Raw genomic sequence first — 26,555 nt, 5'->3', positions numbered from 1 at the left:
ATGAAATTGAGTAATTTTCTTGAGTTGAGCTGACTCTGCTGTTGTGTATTCAGTACCATACCACCACCATGGCAGCTTCAAAATGAAAGTGCTGGCTGAAGCAAAGTATCATGGAGCTTGAAGTTGAGATTGTTAACATGAGAGGCTTCCTGTTCCAGTTGCTGCTTCCAGTTTCAGGTTTTTGGGGTGTAGATCTTTTCAACTGGGCTGGCTGCCTGTGGTAGGTTGAAAAAATTAACCCCCAAATAAAACTGAAATCACCAGACTAGTTCAGAAGGTTTGGAAGATAAAGCTATATTTTGCAGCAACCTAAATTTACAAGCATATATACAAAAGACTGGACGTGAGGAGGAAGTTCTTCACCACAAGAGTGGTGAGACCCTGGAATGGATTGCCCAGGGAGGCAGTTGAGGTCCCATCCCTGGAGGTGTTTAAGGCCAGGCTGGCTGAGGCTCTGGCCGGCCTGATCTAGAGTAGGGTGTTCCTGCCCATGGCAGGGGGGATTGGAACTGGCTGATCCTTGTGGTCCCTTCTAACCCTGACTGATTCTATTACTCTGTGTATTTACAATTATATACAATTATTTACAGTTTAGAAATAATACAGAAATCCAATCCCCCATCCTGGACAAAGAAAGCCCAGAAGGGGCCAACGCCACCTTCTTCTTTCCCCTCAGATAGAAAACCAGCAAGACTCATGTGTTACCAGCAAAAGGTGTGGAAGAGTCAGAGAGGAGAAGGAACAGTGACAGAGCCCAGAGCCCAAGAGTGCAAAAGCATTTATACACTGCCATTGCAGCCCTTTTAGTAAACCAATGAATGAAAAAGACTTAATCATTATTATTCTTTTACATCCAGTGCCCTAATTTATTTACATTCTGCACTGGGAAAGTCCCAGTGGCTCTTATTGGAATTTTCCAATAAGCTTTAAACTACTACACTGCCACATGCTTGGGTGGGGGGAGCTGTTTTATTGCTGTCTTCTGCTGCTGCTTTTGCTAGGGTAATTGCATAGTGTATGATCTCAGTTAACTCCTTATCTCAACCCAGAGGGGAGGTTTTATGCTAGTTTCCCACCCAACTGTATGTAAGGGCAGGGCAGGGCTGCTTGTGGGGGCAGGCTGAATTATTAATCCCAGGCAGTGGCATTCATACTCTGAATTTATTTCTGTGATATGGCAAAACCAACCTGGAAATAAACAACTGCTCTGTGCACACCACCTTTCTATCTTGGTTTTTTTTAAGACACAAAACAATCTCCAAAAAAAAAAGTGATCCAGTGAAGAAGCAAGCAGGACTTGCCTGGTATTATAATGAAGGCTTCATAACAACAACTGAAATTAAAAAGACATTATTTCTGCAGTTGCATTTGACAAAAATTTCATTATATCCTGCCATGAATTTAGCAATATGATAATATTTGCTTAATTATTCACTTTACTTTTTCATAGCAATATCTCTGTCTCCCAATACAATCAATTATTTTCCAACTTATTGCTTCATTAAAGAAGTCAAAGGAATAGAACCACTATTTACTCTTACAACAAAAGTGATTGCATTATGCTGGGCACAAAAAATAAACTAGAAGCAGAGAACATTCTTTTTTTTTTTTTAGTTTTTAATTTCCTAATATTGTGGTTTATTTGGAATAAACCAGTTTATCCCTTTTAAAAATACTCAATTGTGTTATCATAGTAAAACTGTATTTGGGTTTATGGCTGAAAATACAGTGGAACAATTCATGGCAAGCAATCAGGCTTAACAACACAACAACAAGAAGCTACTCAAACATTTTAAATCCATGTATTTAGAACTGGAGTCAAACCACCGTTCTGAAGTTTAAAAATCAAACCAAAGCAAACAACCCACAAAACTAGCCTGCCCCTCAACAAGTAATATCTCAGAGTGTAGAATCAGTGAAGTTTGGGTTCCAAATACATAGGGATTGGGTTCGGCTGGGCTGGACTTGGTTCTATAATACATTGGTGATTTGTCTGCTGCTGAGCAGTACTTGCACACCACCAAGGCTGTGCTTTTCCAACACTCCATCGCCCCAACAGCAGGCTGAGGGACGGGCAAGATCTTGGGAGGGGGCATGGCTGAGCCAGCTGACCCAAACTGACCAAAGAGGTATTCCAGACCATATGACATAAGGTCAGATATAAAAGCTAAGGGAAAGAACACAGTGTAGGGACATTTGTTAATGGTGTTTGTCCTCCAGAGAAACTGCTATGCATTTTGAAGCCCTGCTTTCCGGGGAGCAACCGAACATCATTTGCTCATGGGAAGGAGAGAATAATTTGTTTGGTTGCTCTTGCTTTTCATCCTATTAAGTTGCTTCTATCTTGACTCACAGGCCTTTGGTTATATTTTCTGTCTTCCCTGTCCATCTAAGAAGAGGAGTGGCAGAGCAGCTTTGGTGGGCACCCTGCCTCGATCCAGGGACAAACCACCACAACATACCCTTCACAACAAAGAACCATGTGAATCACTGCACTCTAATAAGTAGCTCTGACTCTCCCTTTTTCACACTGGGAGCAGTAATCAAAGAGGCAAATTTGTTCATGGAACTTCTGGGAAAAGAGCATCCTTTAGACTATAAAATGTGTCACTAATCTGAAATCTGTCAGAAGACTGAAAACTGGTAAGGAGGGAGGAAAACGGGAGCAATAAGAGACCTGTGCAGGAGACAAAACTTTGTAACCCATGTTTTCTGAGGAAAATGGGAAAGGAAACAAAACAGTAACACCGTAAAAGCGTAGAACATCTTGTTAACCACAAGTACTACTTCTGCTTTCTTTACACATCTTTTGTCTTTCAAATGCTTTCAAATGCACCTTACACATTACATAAAAAAAAACCCTGACACTTGCACATCGAGTGTAACTCACAGGGAGCTTAATACATAGCCTCTCTTATCCTGCATCTTAATGCAAGACAGAAATCCCAGCTCTGTGACCACCTCCCACACAATCCGCTGATCACCAATGCCCACCCCAATCCCACACTCAAGTTCTGTGGCCTGGTAATCAAATGTGGCAGCTTATTTTCACATGAAATATGGCCACAGTTTTCCCCATATTCCTGCTGAATGACACTAAAGTTCAAGTTAATATGAGGCTTGAAAAACCTGTGTGGTACTTGAGAACGGTAACATCTCAGTACTTTTCATTCCAGACAGCAGTGGACAGAAAAATAGCACTACTGGGAGATGAGCTTTAGCAGAGTTTAATGGTTCTGGAAAGCAACCTGCACATAAGTAACCAAACTACAGTGACCTGGGTTGTAGGCACACTTAATAATGTAACATAAAAATAAACCCAAAACTACAAAACCAAAAAATAACCTCAAAACAAAGGAAAAAAACCCAAACTCAAACTACCACTAAGACAAAATAAAACCACCAAATAAACCAACCAAACAACACAACAACAAAAAACAACCCCCCACAAAAAAATCCCCAGCTCCAAGACAAAATAAAAGGAAATAAACCAAAACCACCTCTCAGTTACAGCATTCATGACCTTAAATCATTTTTCCCTTACTCCATGCAAGGACTATTTTGTTTCATTTTAAGTAATCACTAAAGCATCTGTTTACAGCATTGTTGCTATTAATACAACATAACTCAATAAACACTGAATCATATTTTTTCACATGTTGTAGACAGGTTGTTTTTTTTTTCACCACACTTATTTGAAGAACAACTAAAACTAAATAATTTGTCACAAGGAAAAGACTCAGCAACCTTTTTTTCTGAACAAAAAATAATGTTTAATCAGTATAATTAAGCCCTCACCAACATCAAGTAAAACAGAAAAAGCAGCAACTTTAAAATTCACTTGATGTCCTTCTTTCAAAACCTAGAATGGGGCAAAACACTGCAATCCAGTTTTACCTCTAAAGCATTTTATCTGATTGCTACCTTCCCTCTGACTTTGCAGGTTGGATAACAACTTAACTAAGCAAAACAGGCAACCCAAACTTAAAGGTTTTTGTTGTTGTTTTTGTTTCTTCCTATTTATTTATTTAAATTATTTTTAAGCTCAGGACAGAGTTAATCACAGTTCCACAGCAATGAGTGATCAGTCACAAATACAGCAGAAAGATCATGCAATTTTTGATGGCTGACTGGAAGACACGAGCTTTGAAACAACTGGATGACAAACAGATCTAGAGGGGTTATATTTGAAAGGCAAAACATTCTAGTCCTTTACCCCTCACCTGACACACAGGTAGCAGTTCTACATAGAGCTTAATAGTAGATAAAATTCCATGTTAAAAAGGAAAAAAAAAGATAAGGTTAGCAGTTTAGGTCATGCTTCAGAACAGTTTTTTCTCTAACCAACAGAGAATTACTGCAGATTACAGCACAACAGTAACACTGTTTTCAATGAGGAAGCTTACAGAGCAGAATCACTCACAGCAAGTGTAAATAAAATAAATCTAGAAACCATTTTAAATTAATCAGAGCTCCTCAGTTTCCAGAACTGACTGAAGTTTAAAATTAAGCTCATCTTCACATACAAGTCAGTAGACAAGATTGATATTGCTTAAGTGTTGTTCAGAAAGGGAGAGGCTGGAATTCATCAGGACATCAAATCCTATTATTAGTCTTAAAAGGGGCTTTAAAATGTGGCAGTTTGATAAACCACTGTGCAGAAAGAAAAGATCTTTGAGATTCAAAAGGATACAGAAAAGTAAATTAATATCAATGGCAGGTACACCTAACTCTAATCACAGGTGTATGTGCTTTAGGACTGTGATAGAGAAGGCCTGGTCCTGAAGTACAAACACACAAAAGGAATAGGTAAAGGCATTTTTTTGCTGTCAGTTTTTAAGAACATTAAATATGCTGTGAAGCTCAGGCTACTGTCAGACCTCTGTGACCTAAACCCACAGAAGCATGTTCACAATACAGAGCAAACAGATTCAAACTGGAGTGGTATTTTGTTGGTTTGATAAAAGGATAAGTGAAAGGGAAGTGACCTGGCTTAGTCATCTTTAGTTAGCTTTACCAATGACCTATCGGAGTTGCAAATATCAGATATTATTAGGTCTGCTGTCTTTCAAAAACATACAGACACCAAGCAGCACTTCCTAACTGCTACTTTCAAAGTTTAGTGCAGGTAGCTCAGGCTGCTCAAAAACAGGAGTTGAAAGCAAATCCTCAAAGATGCAGGAAACTCCAGCCTTGGCAGCAACAATATTATTGTTTTCAGCTTTTTCTGTTACCCATTCTTTCCCTTTCCCAGTTAAATCATTATACTTAGAGGCTATTCACCATTTCCTGAAAGACATTTTTTCCCTCTCAAGGCTGCCGATATACTGCTCTACGCTTCCCAGCTGTCTCTCCCCAACCTTTCTGATCTTCTCCAGCATCTTCAGGGAAAAGCATTAAGCACTATTTCATGTACACTTGCACATGTTTCCTTCTACCATTATTCCAAATACAGAGCTTCCTTTCCCTAAGGCTAACACTGGGGAAGAAATGGCACATGGGAGCAGTATAACTAAGGAAGGCAAAGCCATATGAAGGGAAGACAAAAGTAGCAAATTTCTCCAAAGGAAAAAAAAAAAAAATCAAACCACCAGAAAAAAAGTGTAAAGAATCAAAAGCAATGATAAAGACTGAAAGGAGCATGGAGTAAATAAAAGGAGTTAAAGTAACTAGAAAACTTAAGTGGAAGTAACAAAACCAGTACAGAACATAATAAAGAGAAAAGAGAGCTTAAGAAGAGAAAGCAGACCAAAAATAGCAGTAAAGGTAGAAGAGGCAAAGCAGGTGTTATTACAACACTTAATATCACATTTGATTCCAGAGTTATGTTCTTCTAACTAACAAGTGGGTAAAAACAACCTTCTAAACAAGTTATTTTGGATCTTCTGACAGGACTGAAATAAAAGAAAACCAAACTAAAACACCGGCATCTGAAACAGAAGGATGCCACACAAATTGTGTAACACTCTACAGATAAGCTGAAATGTTATTCATGTTTGAGCTCAAACCACTTCAATTCGGAGGGACTTGAAATGAAGACTTGGTGAGCTCGCAGCAGGCAGGCAGGCTTACAGTCTGAGGCCTGGTGCACCTTTGATGGAAGCAACTCAAATGTAGCAAGGGCAGACTCTAAGTTCCTCTTCTCATCTTTTCTCCCTGCCCTGCAGCACAAACAAGCTGTCCCACAACAGACATGACTGATTGTAAAGGAATCCCCAGGCTCCCCAGAGCAATCACATGCTGCTAGACACACACCAGTGCGGAAACAACAAGGACACTAATTGTCTCAGGGCTTTGCTGTGTCAATGCTCCAACCCAAAACAACCTGAGCTGGTCACTAGCACATTAGCTATGTGGTGAAGGCATCCTTGAGTGTCACCCGTGGGAGTTCCTGGCTCAGGTAAAGAAAAGCCAAACCTGGCTGGAAGATACATGCCCTGCTCTTGGCATGTATACAAATTATTCCTCCTCTAGATCAGTGAAGGCAGCGATGCTGTGTAACACTGAAACTCCTTCAATCTGTGTAGGCAGGAACCAAGTCCACTGCAAGACATGGAATAATTCAGACTAGTGCTGCTAGAATTGTAACACCACAGGAAAAAGCATGCCCTGTGCCAGGCAAGCAAACCCATCAGGTTACTGATAGCAGGTGGTATGTTTGATCTGATCTCTGCAATCCAGAACTCTTTCATGAAAAGACTGCCTTCCACCTATACCGACTCAAAAAAGCTTCAGAGGAAAATGCAGGTATTCCTAAGCACACAGCATGGATTTTGCCCTTGGAATTAGTATCCAACAACAATTCTGTTTTGGAAGTCTCATCAAAATATGAATGCCACATCGGCAAAGGCAGAAGCTCTTTAAAATTCATTTTCTATCATTTCAAACCCAAGATACTAAATACAGTGAAGCAGCTCACAAACTTCATTAAAAAAGCCCTGGAGGTGGCCCAGATTGCTGAAATTCATACACCACTTTCTTTCCACTAAATTCACAATGTCTCTTTATTCTTGGTATTTCTCAAGTGCTCCATTCAAACATAACAGTATCTATGAGCACTAAAACAGGAGAGTGCCACAAGTAAAACAGAAAAGATAAGTATCTAGAAAGAATTACTGTTAATATAAGAATTTCATAGAGTTAAATTAAGAATATAAGCATTCAATATTTTAGACAAAACCACAGTACTTTCTTCTCTGACAACAAAAGCATTTCAAATGCCTTAGCAAGGCACTGTGGGGCTTTTTCTCAGCACTCAACAGCTTCACCCTGCTTATTCTGAGATCATGTGATCTTATTGTCTTTCTGAATAAAATGACAAAACATTGAATCTGCTGTGAACTCAAAATGCTGGCTACAACTCCACAGCTCATACGGCCAACACTAAGAATCGACTACAGGGAGAGTTTCCCTGACCCTCTGTTCTCGCCTCTCCATGAAGAATTGCATTTGATTAGGATCAAGGATGCCGCTGAAAACCTCAGGAGATTTTGGACAGCAACTTTCAAGGAAAATAAATTCTGAGTCAGATCAAACAGGCTGTGTTCTGATGAAGGGGAATGCTGAAAGGCAGACTGTCAGAGCCAGGTGCAGCAGCACATGTACCTTGCCTAAGGTTTTGGGGTGTGCAGGTTGAACAGAACAGATTTACTCTTAGAATGAAATGCTGAGCTGAACCTATCACTATGTCAAAGTAAGCTTTTACTTTAATCTCGGCTCTTTTAACATCAATTTCTACTCCTCCTGTGGATAACTAAATTGCACTGGTTTGAATAAAGTACCCTTAGCTTTTACCAGCCATGAGGATTCCTCAGCAGAGCTAAACCTAGACAAGTCTAACAGACGTGAACAGGACAGAAAAAGAGAGATGTGCTAAGACAGTCATTTGTTGAAGGTGTGATATGAAAGAAAGCACATCTCGTCCCTGCATATCAAGAATGAGAAGTCACAATTTTGCTACTAAGATTTCCAGTCTCTTTCTCTCCCATTGCTTGTTTGTTTTTTTTATCTTGTGCAGCACTACCAATCTCCCATTCAGTTTCTGTGAGCTACTTAGAAAAGGTGCAGTGGTTTAAAGCTTACTGGAATATTATAAGGAGAAAAATTAGTACAGAATGTGAATGAGCAGGACATTGGCTGTAAAAGAGTAAAAGGCTGCATCATTCATTGGTTTGCTAAAAAGTATAAGAAGCTAATGTATAAACAATTCCTTCTTCTTCGCCCTTGGGCACTGGATCTGCTTGCTGCTCCTTCGCTCCTCTCTAGCTCCTACACTAATATTTTCTAGATAACACATATGCCTTGATGGTTTTCTATCTGGGGAAAGAGAAGGTGGCATTGGCCTCTTCTGGGCTTTCATTGTTTCAGGGGGAAGACTGGATTTCTGTATTATTTCTAGATTGTATATAATTGCAAATAGATGTAAATGTAGTTTGTATATATGCTTGTAAATTTAGCTTTGCTGTAAAATACAGCTTTATCTTACCTCCAAGCCGGTCTGGTAACTTTAACTGGGGTTGGGGGGGAAGTTCCTAAGCCACCACATAAGAACAGGCACAACAGGGACAGTCAGTACTGCATTTTCTAAACTGAACCAATGAAATAACTACATTGATAAAATTAATGCCAAAACCCACCTAATAGCTCAGATCATCTAACACAGCTAATAGCCATGGCACACCCAAAGGCATTTGAATAGGCACAACAAAAAGTACTTTGGTGTAAGAACAGAAACCAGCTGATGACAACAGAAACCTCTTGCTCTAGCAGATAAAAATTTTATCTTGTGCCACACGATTGTTGATGATTTACAAAAGCAATTAAAATCTGTCTGCTGCATCACTGTATATTCTTCATTGTGCTCTACTGTTTCTTTTTAATTAGAGGCTAGAAAGCTGAATTGCAGAACTGATAGTAGCAAGGATAGTGATATTACTATATTGAATCAATTCCTTCAGAATTGATTCCTAAGCAGACAGAAATAGGCAATCAAAATGCAACCCAGAGTCCTCATTGAAGGATCCAGCTGAACAACAACTCCCTCATTTAAAACTCTAAGATGAAATGCCTTCAAGTCAGGTCCTTCCCAAGTCAGTGCTTGTTACTGAAGTAGTTCTCGAATTAAGAGAAATAAAAAATACTACTGTTTTTGGTAATCACAGAATCACAGAACATTTGAGTTCATCAAGGCCAAACTCCCTGCCAAACCAGGATCACCTAGAGTAGTTCACACAGGAGTGCATCCAGGTAGGTTGTGAACGTCTCCAGAAAGGGAGATTGCACAACCTGACTGCATGTAGGCTGTGTTGGACCCATGCTGGAGCATCCTGTCCCTGGAGGACAGCACCCTGTGGCACGCTGAAGCAGCCCTTGGAGGATTGCAGTGAATGGGAAAGGCCCCAGGCTGAAGCAGGACAGAACAGGGAGGCAGAAGCAGCAAAGAGCTGCTATGGGCTGGCTGTAAGCTCCATTTCCCATTCTCTTACACCACTCTGGGAAGGAGCTAGAGGAATCTGGGATGAAAGAGTAAAGCTGAGAAGCAGAATGGCAGGAGGGAGGTAGTTCTACTTCTCTCCTTGTTTCTCACTATCCTACTCTATTTTTAATCAGCAATAAATTAGATGAATTTTCCCCAAGTCAAGTCTGTTTTGCCCATGACAGTAATTGGTAAGTGATCTCCCTGTCCTTATCATGACCCAAGAGCTATTCCATCTTATTTTCTCCCTTGTCTTGTAGAGGAGGGGAAGCAGGAGACTGGCTGGGTGGGGGTCCAGCAGCCAGCCAAGGTCAACTCACCACACATTGAAATAAATAAAACAACCCATCCAAAGCTGTTCCCCCCTTCTATGTCCTTTCAAAGGACACAGAATGAGAAACAGGGACTCAATGAGGCCACTACCCTCCCTCTGACCCTCCTCAAGCTGCACTTCAGCACAAACAGTTTCCTGACTGGATGCCAAATGATATTTTTTCCTCAAAAAGAAACTCCTGACTCCTCCAATTTTTATTCTTGATTTGGCTTGTCATCTGCTTCTTAAGTCCTGGCTACTCTATTTTAATCTGCAGATTATAATGACATCAAGCAACACATATAAATAACATTTAATATGCTGGCATTTATGTGCATACACTCACTCTTAAGGTAGGCAATCCAATATAAATTCCACATTTTAGCTTCTGTATAATATAGGTGCCATTTATCTGTCCATTTTCATACAGACTAACTTTGGAACTATCAGCAATCCATAATTAGTAACCACATGAGGACAATTTAACAGTTTAGTAAATATGGGTTAATGTTTAAACAGGGAATGGATGGGCAACTTCACCAGACAGGTCAATGTGACTGAAATCAAGAAAGGTTATGTGAAGTATAAAAGGCTCAACCCTGAAGTAATTTCCTTTGGTTGTTTTTTACAATCAAGTCTAATGACCCATTGTAAAACTATGCTTTGTGAAACCATTAGGCAGGCGCAATATGGCCTAAACTCAATTCAACCTGTGCCTGTCATCTCCCTAAGGCCTAAGCTAAAAGCAGACTGTACACAAATACTCTTGTTCCAATGTCTCCCACCCTCAGAAAGCTTTAATAACATGGGATTTGAGAGCTGGCATGTCTAGAAAGGGGAAGAAAGACCCAAATCTTTGAAGACCTAAATTCAAAACCATGAAAAGAAGAACTTCTACATTAAGCAGTTAAAGTCTCTCCTTTAACTTACAGAATAAGCACATTATCTTGCCTACTGTAAACTGTTTACATCCAAGCCTGGATACACATATTGTATGTTGTTTTTTCTTTAAAGAGGTTCATAAAATGCTGACTTGGGCAATCATCATAAAGACATTCTGTGGTTCCCAAAGATAAATCTTGGTCCTATTGGGAAATGCTACTAAGTCCATATATGGAAATGTGTGCCCAAATGATGTAAAACTTGTTGTACTCCAGTCTTCTAATTAGGGTAGTATGCAGATGGAGCAAAGTTTACCCAACTGTTAAATCAGAACCTTGAATGAAAGTGTCCTGGGTATCAGAAAGACTGAATGCTCTGGCTATGAGACTGTGGCTTTTACTCCGAGAAACCCAGCTGTGAGACTAAGATCAAACTAACTTGTCTAGCTCCTAGCAGATAGTACATAGCTTTCAGATTATAAATCACAATATCATACTAGGAGTACGTGAAGATGCCTCTAGTTAAATACATTTTAGACACAGTATAAATATCTATCAGACATGACCTATGTGCAAATACTGCAGGGTTATCAAACATCACTTCTGGAAATGACAGTTTACCTGATAATCAGCAAGTTTCAAAGCTTTGTAAAACTTGTGCTAAAAGACAGTGTAGTATAAAAATTAAATACCAGAGGGTGTCTTAAAAATTCCATCTCTCTTTTTGGATTTTAGAGCAACAATGAACATGAAGACCCTTCCTTTCCACTTTCTGATGAAGGATAAAAAGACAATCATGTAAAAAAATCTTTATGAGAATTAACCCACTGAAGAGCTGGGAACTGGCTCATACACAGTTTTCAGAGTGATGAGGTGAAAACCACCATAAAGATCTACTTCTTGAAGCAGTCTCTTGAACCAGCAGAGTGACACTTCTGAAGAGGATTTGGCTTCCTGAGAAGCCCCTTAAGATTGAGAAACAAAGCTATAAGAAACCTCTTTAATTTCAAACAAGAGTCCTAAATGATTCTAAGAAAGTAATGTAGTACATTAAGCTTTCAACTAAATCACAGAATCATAGAATCAACCAGGTTGGAAGAGACCTCCAAGATCATCCAGTCCAACCTATCACTCAGCCCTATCCAGTCAACTAGACCATGGCACTAAGTGCCTCATCCAGTCTTTTCTGAAAGCCAATTTCTTGGAAAACTAGAAAGGTGAACATTAGGGACAGAAAAAAAAATAGGGAGGAGGCAAATTCTTTTTCCTCTTTTTAAAAACTATGCACTACAAAATAAAAGCATACAAAGAAATTCTACTGTACCCCTTAAGAAGGGGGAATTCAGGGAAAATTATATTTTTAGATATAAACCAGCCCACTATTATAACCATCTTGGAATCTGGACAGAAAATCCAGACATCCTGGCTGTGCCAATCAATCTACAGAGACAGCTGCCCTATGGAGGGATGACACAAGTTTAAATTTGCCAATTTAAACATCCATCAAAATACCTTTTAAAACTTAAATAGATTTAAATTTTTTAGACTTTCTGTATATACATATCCACACTACAAGAGTTTGCCACCCATGCAACCTCTTTGCTTTCCTTTATAAACAAAAGAAGAAAGTTGTGTCATACAACTGACAGATATCCAATTTCAGATTTACTACTAGGCTGGCTCTGAATTCAGATTTGTATTTAATCCCCTGGCCCACACCACCTCTGCCTCCTGTAGCCATTTGTGATGTAGACTTACAAAGACAGAGGGTTACATTTTCTTTGGGTTTACACACATGAATTTAAGTTTCTATCATGTATGTATTTTACAGGATAACATTATTTTAACTAACAGTCTTCTTACCGTTTTACTTCACCTGGGTAATGAAGCTCATAGTTAATTTCTTCCATAAACTACAGTGAAGGAGAGCTTCAAATTCTTCTCCATTAGAAGATGGATTCTCAACTACATAAATCAATGTGTTATCTTTAAACAAATTCAAATGAAAGTAATATAATCAGAAATACAACCCCTCGGTTTTACAGTTTGCTTTTGCAAAAGCAAGCCATGACTGTATGCTATGACCCCTGCCAATCTGTCAATTCTCTTTCCAATTGAAATTCTATTTTCACAGAAGACATACAGTCGAAAGGGACCTCTGGAGGTCATTGGGTCCAACCTCTCTGCTCAATCAGAGCCACCTAGAGCCAGTTGCCCAGAACCACATTCAGCTTTCAAATAAATCCAAGGATGGAGATTCCACCACATCTCTGGTTAACCTGTGCCAGTGCTCAGTCAATCTTCACAGTTAAAATGCTTTTCCTGATGTTCAGAGACAATCTCCTGTGTTTCACTTTGTGCCTGCTGCCTCTAGCCCTGTCACCATGCACCATTAGAACAGGGTGCACTCTTTGCACCCTTCTATCAAGTATTTATGTATGTGGATTAGATTCCCCCTTGAGCCTTGTCTTCACAGTTCCTAACAGTCCCAGCTCTCTCAGGCTCCCCTATAAGGAGATGCTCCAGTCTCAGTTTCTCTCTCTTAACCATCTTCACAGCCCTTCATTGAGCTTTCTCCAGTACATCCATGTCTTGCACCAAGGAGCCATTTTAGTTATTTATTTCCCAATAAAAAATCTGAAATCCTGTGTTTCTTCAGCTCTTCAGAAAGCCTGGCACCGTATAGGGGATTCAGCAGCCCACTTACTCCTTTTTATTCAAATCACTTCTAGTAAGCTAAAACCCAAAATCTTTCCCAAAAGTCAACTTCTTCAAGTTTAGATGTTTATGTCTGTGGATATTATTTTCCCAAGTTATATCAACATGTATAATGTAATATTAAAACCAACTCAGTCAGAAGCATGATTTTAACAACTGCTACTAACTTGTCTGTCTTCTCTCTAGTGATGTAATGTTCAGTCACAATAACATGAATAACTAAGCTATCAAAAAGGCAGTGATGTCTAGAGTCAGCACAAATATTACAAAGCCCATTTTTATAAAAGGAGGGCATGCTGACCCAGATTATCATCTTACTGCCTTAAGAATAAATAAAACTCAGATAAGGATCTGAAATACTGTGCTGTTGTAATGAAGCATTCCCAATTCCAACATATTGTCATAAACACTATTATGATTCTGGGAAAAAAAAGGGTGGGTTATTTAATAATAAGTATTTATGTGATTAATATACTTCTTCTTTGTATGGTTCAGTAGGTTGTACCTCCAAAAAATAGAACCTATAAGGTAAAGACAAACTGGGAGAAGTTTTGGTTGGGAGTATGTAAAGGTACAGGTTTCATTTATATAAAGCATTCAAAACAACACAAAACCCTAAGGCCTTCAAACCACAAACTCTATCAGCATTGCACCACCCTACACCACTTCTGGACAGAACCTTTTTTTGTTTCAAAATGTTGTCCCATTTCTACATTATTGTGCTGTACTTCAAAAACATCATACTTCAACATTCAAGTTACAGGCAACCTCTTGTGGACTAGACACTTGTTTATATTGAAAGTACAGGCAATTAAACTAAACCTTGTAATTTAAAGCTTCATGGAACAGTAATTTTTATGGCCTGATAAGTAATGGAGACAAACTTAGGTAACCCAGAAAGACCCAGACAAATATATTTATTTTAAAGCAAATGTTTACTAGTCAGGCTGCAGAAACAACACTGCCTTTTCTCCCCCTTTGCTCAAAGTACTAAGTGTACACTCCTGAACACGGAGAGAATAAGGAGCACAGTTACAAAAGAACATTAAAGCAGAAGATAATTTATCTGTCCTGCTGAGGAGAGCTCAGGGAAGCAAGCCAAAATAGCTGAAATGAAGAAAACACGAGGGGACTAAACATAAGAAAACAGAGATGTAGTGCTGAATTAAGGTAGCACAATACTCCACACACACCTACACTACACGGATGCAATTTAAAACAATTTAAGTCTCCCCTGGAATTGTGAACCTATGAATCCACAAGGCCACGTAGCTCCTGCCAAAAGAGATGTCAAAAATCACCACTCAGACAAAGCACACAGGGCCAAGTACAGCACTGCCCACACATTTCACTACAGGAGAAAGCAAGCATTAGGTTCATCAAGAATATGACAGCAGCACTTCTGCTAGCTACGATTTACAGCTTTCAGACTAGTTTCAATTATTTCAAGTGTGATGCTTACCTTTTATAGTTTCCTCCACAACTTCTACTACACGGTCTATCTGCTGAACCTAAAAAAAGTCAGAAGGTCAATATCTAAGTAGCCAACAACTGGACAAACTTTATATAAACTCTTCTTTCAACAGTGCAGGTTTCTGCATCAAGAGGGAGTAAAGAGTTTGGGAACATGGTATTAGCCAGGTTTTTTTAACAGAGCATCTTGGTTCATCTGCCACAAAGTGATTTTAAAACTCACCACCTAACTTAAACCAAGTTTTGTCCTCGAAAACAGCAACTTCCTGTAAGGCTGGCAGAAAGAGGGACGCTAGGAAAGAGTCTCAACTGATATCCATGGTGTGTGAAAGAAGGTGGTCAACCAGGCAGTCAGCACCACAAAGCTCAAACAACCTCTAAGTCTTAACACCAAAAGAGCAGGTGACAGAGAATGCTACAAGAAGCTGAGAATATTGTGAGGGACAACTACTGCAGAGAAAATTAAATAAGTATTGCAGAGAAAAAAACACTGAAATACAGGAAGAATTTGAAAATACTCTTATCAAACTTAAGGAAATAAGACATACTCTCAGACTCAGTGTGGGCAGCATTTGGAAATGAAAGGAAAAGTCTTGATGATTTTCACAAGGCAGAAGAGTATTTAATGCCCATGACACAGAGAAGACAATAAATGTATGTTGTAGAGTTACACCTGCCACAATTCCCCTATAATGTGAGAAAGAGTACAATTACTTCCCAATGGATCTGCTGTTCTTTATTTAAAATTAATGGGCAAGGTACTATAGAGATTTGGGTCTATTAAGTAGACACAATCAACATTAAATACTGCAACACTAAACACTCAGCAATTCTCAAAGTTGAAATTCTTCCTACAACTTTCAACCAAACAGCCTGTCCTGTGTAATGCCTACAGTGTATGTGCACATATGTTTATATGCAATACAGGAAAGCCTGGTTTGCACACTGAAACTAGTTTAGCATTTTCCCCAGCCATCCCTCCTAAAACACTGCTTCTCTAGTCTGTACATTATACAAACTAGATTTATTATCATTTCTACAGTCTTTTTCTTGGATTTCTTTTGCATGCTGCTTCTAGAACAATCAGATAAGCACAAGCTGCAGAGGCTTCAAGAGCAAAACCTGGTCTGCAACAAGGAGCCTGGAACTTGGATTCCTTGCATCAAAGCCATTAAGTCTGTGAGCCCTTAAACCACTGAGTTTGTCATTTCCTGTAAACATGTCTGCACAATCATCTCTCTTTCGTATTAATTTCCCACAGCAGTGGGGGAAAAAAAAAAACCAAACAACAAAAAGAATTATCTGTACTTGCTGTCTGATGTAGAGATCCCAGCACACATCAGTGGGAGTCTGTCCCTTCCCTTCTCTGGGTGTTGGATCGAGTCCATGTAAAACTATTTTAAAAAAATTAAAAACTCCAAAATGCAACAAACTTCTGAAATTCAAACCCAAGTATCTTGCCACTTCAGATTGCTGAATAGAGTGTATTAGTTATGAATTCTAGAAATTACATCACTTAAAGTGTCACTAATAGCGGCATTTTAATAACCTCACTAAAATATAGGCATTTAAATGCTATTCCAAACATTCATATCATAGGCATGTGCCAATACTTAGCAATCGATTTGTAAAGAAAGCACACAAGCAGTTGCAGTAAGCATATGTATTTACATACATACACATACAGAGAGAGAATCATAGAATAACAGAATCAGTCAGGATTGGAAGGGACCACAAGGATCAGCCAGTTCCAACCCCCATGCCATGGGCAGGGACACCCTACCCTAGAACAGGCTGGCCACAGCCTCATCCAGCCTGGCCTTAAAACACTTCCAGGGATGGGGTCACAACCACCTCCCTGGGCAATCCAATCCAGGCTCTCATCACTCTCATTCTGAAGAACTTCCTTCTCACATCCAGTCTGAATCTCCCCACCTCCAGCTTTGCTCCCTTCCCTCTAGTCCAGTCACTACCTGATATCCTAAAAAGTCCCTCCCCAGTTTTTTTGTAAGTCTCCTTCAGATACTGGAAGGTCACAAATGTATATATGTGTATATATATGTATGTATGTATACACGAGTGTGTATATAAGGGCTACATAGACAAGTTAAAAGGTCATGACCTGAGATATTTAACATCCAGAATGATTTTTTTTTTTTAAATCAAATTAAAAAATGCAAATGGAAAACAGAAGTATACACATTTACAAGAATTATGGACAGGGAAAACAATCTGTGTCAAATACACTGCCTAAAATATAATTGGTACATACCTCAACACTGAACTGTTTAAGTTCATAATCATTTTAAACCAAGAGAAACCTGGTTTGGTTCATAACCTGAACCACCTATTATGAAGGATATTGAGGTGCTGGAGCACGTCCAGAGAAGGGCAATGAGGCTGGGGAAGGGTCTGGAGCACCTGGCCTATGAGGAGTGTCTGAGGGAGCTGCAGTTGTTCAGCCTGGAGAAGAGCAGGCTGAAAGAAGACCTCATCGCTCTCTGCAACTATCTGAAGGGAGGTTGGAGCAAGGAGGATGGATAGCCTCTTCTTGATGACATGAGACAGGACTAGAAGAAATTGTTATAAGCTGTGCCAGGGGAGATTTAGCTGGAAATCAGGAAATATTTCTTCAATGAAAGGGTCCTCAAACATTGGAATGGTCTGCCCAGGACAATGGTGGAGTTGCTGTCCCTCGGCATGTTCAAGCACCACGTGGACCTGGCACTTAGGGACATGGTTTAGTGTCAGTCCTTCAGTGCTGGGTTGAGGGTTAGACTGGATGATCTTTGAGGTCTTTTCCAACCACATCTATCTATTATTCTGTGATCACTGTCTGTATTGTAAATCTGGGGGGATGTCTGCAAAGCTCTAAAGCCCTTGTTAAATAAAGATAGGAAGGCGGGGGGGGGGGGGGGGGAATTAAAAAAATCAATCAAGCAGTATAACCTATTTTCATTTTATTAGATAAATTAAATTATTCTGAATATGTCTGTCAAGAAGATGGTTCATGTAAGTAAAATCATAAGTCTGAAAGATAATGAGATCTGTGACTAGAAATGGATGTTAATTCTGCCTTTTATGTTGTTTCACACATTAAGTATTTTTCAGTGGAAATTATTGGAAATTGCTTGGCTAAAGCCCTAAGTGCTCAAGAAGAAAATATGGAATGCTTCCAATCTGCATTCATGAATATGAAAGTATTTTAGTAAAACTTGAGTGAATCTGGAGTGAGAAAAAGGAAGGGTTTAGAGGATTTTTGGTTTTTAAAGCGAGATAGGAGCTGTAGAAAAAATCAAAGTCATGACAAAGACACCTCCTTGGGTATATGAAGGCCTGCAGGATTTCATTTCCCCACATCACACATACCTTATGGATAATTCTACTTTGGAGTATATCATAGGCTTTGATAAAACGTCTTGAGCAGGGATAATAATGCCTCCAACAGGCATGGCAAAGCCCATGAAATACCAAGACTTAACAATGCTTAGTGGTGTCTGAAGGGAAAGCGACCATTCCTCAACATTTCTGTGTAATGAGTTTCAATAAACCAAAACTTCAGGAATGACAGCAGGTACCTTGCTGCATGGCACTTGGCTCCCCAGACCTTGTGAAATCTTTTTCTGGTATGAGCATAGGCATGGTGGACTTTTTGTCCATTACAAATAATTCCTGTTAGAACAAAAGCTAATGGCAACTGCAGCAGGCAGCTGAGCAGAACTACAGACAAAAAAACAACAAAACAAACCAATTACAACAAATCAGGGCTGATAGAGATATAGGGCAGGAGCACAATCAAGGCCCATGGAATGAAGGAGTAGCCAAAGCAGGAGACCAGATGGTAAAAAATCAAGGAAAAAGACAGTTGCATCAAAGCATGAAGTCTGAGTTGAAACAAAGCCCAGGAAAGATTGTTGAGCCTTCCTGGTGGCATCACAGCTAGGCTATCACATATTCCAGGCCTTATATACACAAGAGACACATGAGGCAATTCATGCTGAGGCTAAGCTGCAGGTTGCTCCTAAACATACAATTGCAAGCCAGCCACATTTCAAACCATGCACCTTTCAGGATCTCCTAGCACTCCACTGACCAAGAGAAATCCCGAGCTCTCTAAGTAAGTACCATAATTAGCAAGAGGAGTATAGAAAGGCACACATGGTCCATCTGTCAAATAAAGTCCCCCACTTCTCTTTGTACTGTCACAATCACACTCAACAGATGACTACTAGGTGTAAACAGCCCAAAGACAGAATTGTAATGTGTTATGTCTGCAGTCTCACACCAGGTGATCTGCGAGTGCAGACAGGCATGCATGTTAGCAATGGTCATGCAAATTCTTCCAAGCTCTTAGCCACGATCCAAGCTGTCTCAGAATCAGTATTAACATTCTAAAACTCTTTTGCAGGGGAAGGACTCTGGAACAAATGTAACCTCTAAAAGAGCTACTACAAACTCTGAACACTCTTTAACAGGCAGTTGAGTGGGAGGCTGCAGATTTACTCTGAGATTTTGTACTCCGCAATCTAGAAAAAGGCATCCACAAACCTATCATGAAAAGTAAGAGAAACTACCTCATGTTCTCTTTTCTCTTCAGGAAAGAATCAAGGCCTCTGGCAAAGACCCTGTGTCATCCCTAACAAGGGTTCTCTAACGAGTGTGCAAAAAAGCCAGTTCACACACTGAGAATCATAGAATCATAGAATCAACCAGGTTGGAAGAGACCTCCAAGATCATCCAGTCCAACCTATCACCCTGCCCTATCCAATTAACCAGACCATGGCACTAAGTGCCTCATTCAGTCTTTTCTTGAAGACCCCCAGGGACGGTGCCTCCACCACCTCCCTGGGCAGCCCATTCCAATGGGAAATCACTCTCTCTGGGAAGAACTTCTTCCCAATATCCAGCCTATACCTACCCTGGCACAACTTGAGACTGTGTCCCCTTGTTCTATTGCTGGTTACCTGGGAGAAGAGGCCACCCCCCACCTGGCTACAATGCCCTTTCAGGTAGTTGTAGACTGAGCTGAGCTATTTGCCATTATTGCTGTTCTGCAGGATGGAGTGCCAGGCATTTAACAACAGCCAGAGTCCCCAACGCTGCCAGGTCCGAAGTACTTCCCTATCCATCCTACAACATGCATATGTATGCTGTCTAGCAATTAAAATGTTTTAGGGAGGTTCCCTAGTTAATATGCTCATTTTTACCTTAAGAGTGTATATTTTAGCATTGTAATTACCCAACACTATGATGCACTTTTAGCTCTTCTTTGGTTCAGAAGTTACATAGTGCTGTTACCTTGTGTAAGTCAAAAACAGCAAAAGAACACATGAGACACATCGTTTTGTTCTGGGTCCTATTCACAGTTAGGTACTTTCCATGATGCCTCAACCATGTCCCAACCAAAGCTTCTTGTTAAACTATCAGCTTTGTGCCTTCAGCATCACCTACTTTGTCATCTGGGAGGAAAAGCACTCATAAAATATTTACAGTGAAATGTACTTTCAGTTTAATGCATCCACTAACAGAAGCATTTTGTGAGTAAAGATATTCAGACCAATCTACTTCTGACGTGCTATGATCAGTACAAAACAGCAAATATGATCTTTAGATGTCTCTTATCATCAAAGCTGGATAGAATGCCCTAAACTCGAAAAAGGCAATCAGCTCTTGTTTTGAAAAGGTATCCAGTGACTTAATGCTCTTTTCTGAGAGAAAAGCCTTTGTGTGCTTCCTCTGTGGCTGCAGCCATGACAAGACCAAGGGTTGTCCTGGATTCAGCTACGATAGAGTCAGTTTTTACATGAAGCTGAGAAGAGAGACAGCACAGCTGACATGAACTAGCCTAGGGGATGTGGTGTCATGCTCAGTAACTGGAGAATCTGGCTGGGGGAAGGAGGGATTGTAGCCCAAGAACAGATCAAGTGTGAGGTGGTAAGCAATTGCATTGTGCATCCCTCTATATATTCTCTTGTTAGTATCATTCATATGATTGTTTCTTCTCTCCTTATGTTGTTCAGTTAAACTCTCCTTATCTCAGTTCTCGTGAGGTTTTACTTTTTTTCTTCTGATTCTCTTTCCTATCCCTCTGTGTGGGGAAGAAAGAGTAAGCCAGTGAATGCATGGTGTTTAGCTGACAGCTGGCCTTAAACCATGACAAGGGTGGTTGTGACAAGAAGCTACACACCAACGTTCAGTATCTTCTGGAGGACACAGACTGCTTTTCCACTGTCCTTCCCTTGGCACAGTGACTGAGTCTTCCAGATTAAAAAATAGCAGTAATACAAGGCATGCATAAGCACATCAAGTGTCAGAAAGTGGCTATTGCAAAGGAAATCTTGAAGCCAGTGAAGAAGGGACAAAGACCAGAAATACAGAAGACTGGAAATGTAAATTGAAGAACACTTTGCAAAATAAAATAAAATAAAATTTAAAAACCCCCAACAAACAAAACCCACAAACCACTTCAGCAATGGCTGAGAGAAACTGAGGACACAGTACCTACAATATAGAAAAAGGCAGCAGCTTGCTTGCACACAAGACAACTGCTGAGGTAAACATCATCAGCACTCAGCTGCTTATGAGCACCCTGGGAGCAAGCATACATATATATGAAAGAACTACTTGAGGCAAAACCCATCTCTTTTTTTTTCTCATCTAGGTGAAACCCTCCACATCTCTGGTTTTCATCCATACAGACAAACAAATCCATTACTATAAAAGTAAAATAATCTTCAGTATTACAGCCTGCTATTCATAATCTTATAGATTTTAACACTCCGCTTCAACCCTTTGGTTTCATCTCAGCTTGTTTAGGCAGCTCTGTCACGTGTTGGATGTTAAAAGCCTACTCAGCCTATCCCCTCTCTAAAGCCAGTAAATGGGAATACAGGGCTTCAAAAGTCACTTCAGATCTTCTTAAGATCTAAATTATCTTATAGATAATTATCTTCATTGACCGTAAAGGGAGCTGAACAAAATAGTCTCTCAAATTACAGCACTTAGGCAGTATAAACCCAGGCTTTAATGCATAACTTCAAAAGGCACGTGACTAGCCACTTTGGCTTCAGAGGGATAACATCTGTGGTTAAAACCTTTCCTGACAACACTGACCACAGCAAAGGGCAATGTTTCTGGTTTAGGAAGGTGTTGTGAGAAGGTTATGCAAACATTGAAGGGAAGGAGACTATCCCAGAAAAGCATGTAAAGTGATTTTTCCTCACTAAACATTTATGCAGCTGAAGTGTCACTCTGATCTGAATTAATTCCTACACCTTTTGATTCATAGGACAGTATGCAACCACTGTGGTAATGAACAGCTTCTATTTGCACATCCAATTGTCTTGCGGAAAGCAGGTGCTTAACTGCAATTCTTTCCTAACTTTCCAGGTTCAAGCGTCATACCTCAATATCAGTGTGGCAATTCAAAAGCCAAAGTCAACTTAGCTGAGAGGAACTAACTGAGCTTGAATTTTGCATGAAATCATTCTTGGCTGCAAGTTACAGTGTGCACTTGTTTCCAGGCTTTCAGAACACTGTCCAAGAAATTCTGCTAATTCAAATAATTCAAAATAAAATTCCATCAAATTTGTCTTTTATGAAACACACATTGGGTATTTCCATTTATGCAAGGCTCCAGTTTGAGGGCAGCAGAGAGGCTTGCAGTCTTTAATGCAGTCTGACCTTAAGGCTCTGCTCAGTAGGGGATTATCATTATTGCAAACATCACTGAAACCTGTATGAACTCAACAGCAGAAACAGTACATAGTACAGCATCCTCATGTAGAGCATGGATGTACAGGCATTTGGCATCTTGGTAAGGTTATGCTGATCTTCTTTCATGATGGCACTGTTAAAGCTTTGCTCACTGAAAGTTTTGTATAAATGGAGAACTAAGGCATATTAATTTTTAAAGTGTTTACTGCTGGGAACAATTTTTCTGTGCCCTTCTATACAGCTCAGGAAGTGAGGAAATAACTACCTACATCTACCCTTGAGTCCCTGGAACATAACTCATCTACTAAATCATTACCCTATCATCCCTTCAAAGCAATCAGCACAAACAAATCTTGTTTAGATGTTTTGTTTGGTTTGTTTGCTTGTTTGTTGGAACTTAGAAAGGAAATGTGAAGGACAGCTCCTAACTACAAGAACTGACTTCTCTTTGCAATATCATATGCACACTTGAGTTTGAAGTGGATAGACCAAACATAAATTAACAAGCTTTGGAAACCACCTGAGTGTAAATGGTTGTGAGCCTATGTAATGCATCATTATGTGTTTTATGTACTTCTAACATTTGGCAGGTTTATTACTACCTGAAGCTTCCCCCTTGCAGAAAACAGCTCCTTTTCTTTGCCATGTTATGTAAGTTTGCCTTATACACAGCCTATGGCAACAACCCCCAACCCACATGATTTTTAGATGCTGCAATGACTGAAAGAAACCACAAAAAAGCACCAAAGTCACAAATGGTAACTGGGATATAAACCTGCCCTTCCTTCTCTTCTGCCCAAGAGAAGTAATAATGAGAAGAGAGTGGCATTTCAGTCCCATGTTTCTTAAGTGCAGATCAAAACAAACCCTGTCTTTGCTAGAGTTTTCTCTGCTAGTTACATCGCAACTTCTTCCTCCGTCACAAGAAGATAAGTAGAAGAGCCCTCTGACACACTTTGTCTCCAGAAAGCCATCCCAAGAGAGTTATAACCACTGGTAAATAACTACATGCTTAAACAACGTTGTTCTTTTTAATAAAAAGAAAAAAGTAAGTAGCAGAGCTTGCATAACCAACAGTAAATCAACTCCATCTCTCAGCCTTGCCTGGCGCTAAGGCAAGATTTCCACAGCCGTACTCTTAATGCTTAAAAGTTTAAAGCTGAATCGGTATCTTGCTGCCAACAGAACATTTTCTATTTCTCAGTTCCATAAAAAAGGGCCTTTCAAAAATATTTTTCAAGAGTAAGATAACTCACATCCTTTCAATACAGTCATCCCCTCACCTGTACCTTTTGTGAAATGAGAAGAAAGTATTAAATGTGCAAACTGAAAACACAGACAGTATCGCTCCTAGCTTTGCTTCTGCTAACAGCTTCTGAGCTAAAGCACCTATTACTTAAAAGCATAGTGAATTGTACTGCACAGTAACTATCACATATTTACATATTGCAAATATTACATTACAGTAGTGTCACAGTCAGTTCAAAACTACTTGGGAACACTGCATTAAGAGCCTAATTTAGCTCTTAACAGAAACCATTCTGTAATAAATACAAACCTACGATTATTTTTCATTAAACAAACTGAAGATGAGGAAGCTGATTTTCAGAAATTACATTGTAGCTTAGAAGGTGTTTTTTAAAATGGGGGGAGGAAGAAAGAAAGAAAGAAAAAAGAAAAAGTTAAACTTTAAGACTCTCCAAGTTTCTCAAGTTAAATTCACCAAAACATCAAATTACAGCCTTGGACAAAAGACAGTGACTAATTTTATTCCCTTCTGTCTTCATATGTGTAAATGTCATAACGAATATAATGATGACCAATTACAGATCACATAACCATGAAGCCTCTTAGTCAAAATGGAAATCTATTCACCACTTATTTTTTGATTACCCTATTCTGCAGCACAGAGCAACTTGCAGTTAACTAGTTGAAGTCTTGGAGGTGACAGAGCATCACAGTACTTGCACATAGATTTGTGTAAAGTAAGACTGTGGAGTGTAATGGAAATGCAATGTCCTCTATGCAGAGTATTGTGGTATTTTGCAGCCTCCAGATATCATATTTCTGGGCACTGAGCTAATTTATAGGCATTAAGGTGGTTGAGAACGCAGCTGGGGAGAAAAGTGGGAGATAAAACATTTTGAGCGCAAGTAATAATTAAAATTCACACAGCACACAGTCCATCTTTATAAAGAATCCCAACAAATCCATCTTCTTCCCAATTCCAAACAAAGCATCACAGAATCATACAACTGTTGGAAAAGACCTCCAAGATCATCAATCTAACCATCAACCCAATGCCACCATGGCCACTAAACCCACATCTACACTTTTTTTTAACACCTCATTGGGTAACCCGTTCCAAGGCCTGACCAATGCAGGATACCCATCCAGAGCTAGGGGTGGGAAGATGGGAATCTTACTTCTAAATTACTCTGAATAGTACCTTGCACGAAGCAATGAAAATTACATTTTTGTTGTTATTTGTATAAATCCCAGTTTCAAGCTAAATTCCTAACACTGGAGTGGAAACACTTCACATTTTTCAAGTGGAAACCATGCTGCATAGTCATCTGCTCTGACTCAGCATAACACAGGACAGTTGATTCTCACACTGAATCCAACGATGATGCCTCATCTCCAACATGCCTTTTACAATACAAATTCATGCACTTCTAATCTAAAGGTTTTTTTAGCTTATGCTTTAACTGCTGGATGTTCATGACCACTTCACAAAGGTGATTCATTTATACAGAAACACTTCATCCCAAAGGATACTAAAGGCAATTTAGAATCAAAGAATCAAACAGGTTGGAAGAGACCCCCAACATCATCCAGTCCAACCTAGCACCCAGCCCTAGCCAGTCAACTAGACCATGGCACTAAGTGCCTCATCCAAGCTTTTCTTGAACACCTCCAGGAACAGTGGCTCCACCCCTCCCTGGGCAGCCCATTCCAATGCCAATCACTCTCTCTGTGAAGAACTTCCTCCTAACATCCAGCCTATACTTCCCCCAGCACAACTTGAGACTCTGTCCCCTTGTTCTGTTGCTGGTTGTCTGGGAGAAGAGACCAACCCCCACCTGGCTACAACCTCCCTTCAGGTAGTTGTAGACAGCAACGAGGTCCCCCTGAGCCTTTTGACTAACTGAAGTCAAAAGCTCTCTGTCAGCCTTTTCAAGGCAAAGTTTAGTAACTGTTCAACAGTTCAAAAATGGATTTAACTCCTCAGACTGCTTCAAATTTAAACAAAATAAACAGTTATTTACCATCCTGATTAATAATGTGAGGTGAAAAAAAAACCCACAACAGAACCATCAAAATCAGCAAACCCTCAGCTCTGTCCAGGTAATTTATATGGTCTATTTTTTTACACTTTACGGTGGGTTGAAGTAAATTTACAAGACCAGCTCAGATGGCTTTGAAACAAAGGAAGCTATATATTTACAGCAAACTACAGTTTACAAGCATGTAATACAATGCATATGCACACAAATATATTTCCAATTATTTACAAATGAGAAATAACACAAGGATCCTCACAGGAATCCCCCTGAATTATTCCTCAGATCCCCTGGATGAAGCCCAGAAGGGGTTAACAGCCACCTTTTACTTATCCCCCCCAGAGAGAAAAACCAAGAAGGCTGCAACTGTTATTACTCAGCCAAGGTTAGTGCAGAAATCAGACAGTGTGTAGGAGTTAAGGAGCAGCAATTCAGGAGGAAGATTTTACACAGCAGATTATGGTACTAGTCCAGCAAATGAACAAAATTATATAGATTTATCTTATTGTTGTCTTCTGCATCCAATACTATTCCTTCTTTAAGATTTCAAGTGAAACTAGAGTGTTAGCCCTATGGTTGCCACACACTTCTTCCACTGACTGTAACAAGGGTGCGTTTCTTTGTCTTAAAGCAAGTAAACTGTGCTACTTTAAACAGTATGGTAATGGATATATTCATCATCCTGTAGATAT

At 39.7% G+C, this 26,555-nt stretch overlaps 1 protein-coding gene across 7 annotated transcripts in view; it reads right to left on the bottom strand.

The window, feature by feature from the left end:
* Window positions 1-26,555, bottom strand: part of CDKAL1 (CDK5 regulatory subunit associated protein 1 like 1) — a 435,672-nt gene that overhangs the window by 273,192 nt on the left and 135,925 nt on the right. For all 7 annotated transcript variants that reach the window (XM_064161063.1, XM_064161059.1, XM_064161062.1 and 4 more), the window contains one exon: window positions 14,850-14,898. In XM_064161063.1, the coding sequence (XP_064017133.1) occupies window positions 14,850-14,898 (49 nt within the window). The remainder of the gene's footprint in view (window positions 1-14,849; window positions 14,899-26,555) is intronic.

Source organism: Pogoniulus pusillus, chromosome 21, assembly GCF_015220805.1.
Source record: "Pogoniulus pusillus isolate bPogPus1 chromosome 21, bPogPus1.pri, whole genome shotgun sequence".
In the NCBI taxonomy this organism is placed as follows: Eukaryota; Metazoa; Chordata; class Aves; order Piciformes; family Lybiidae; genus Pogoniulus; species Pogoniulus pusillus.
This window is presented reverse-complemented; position numbering and strand designations above follow the sequence as displayed.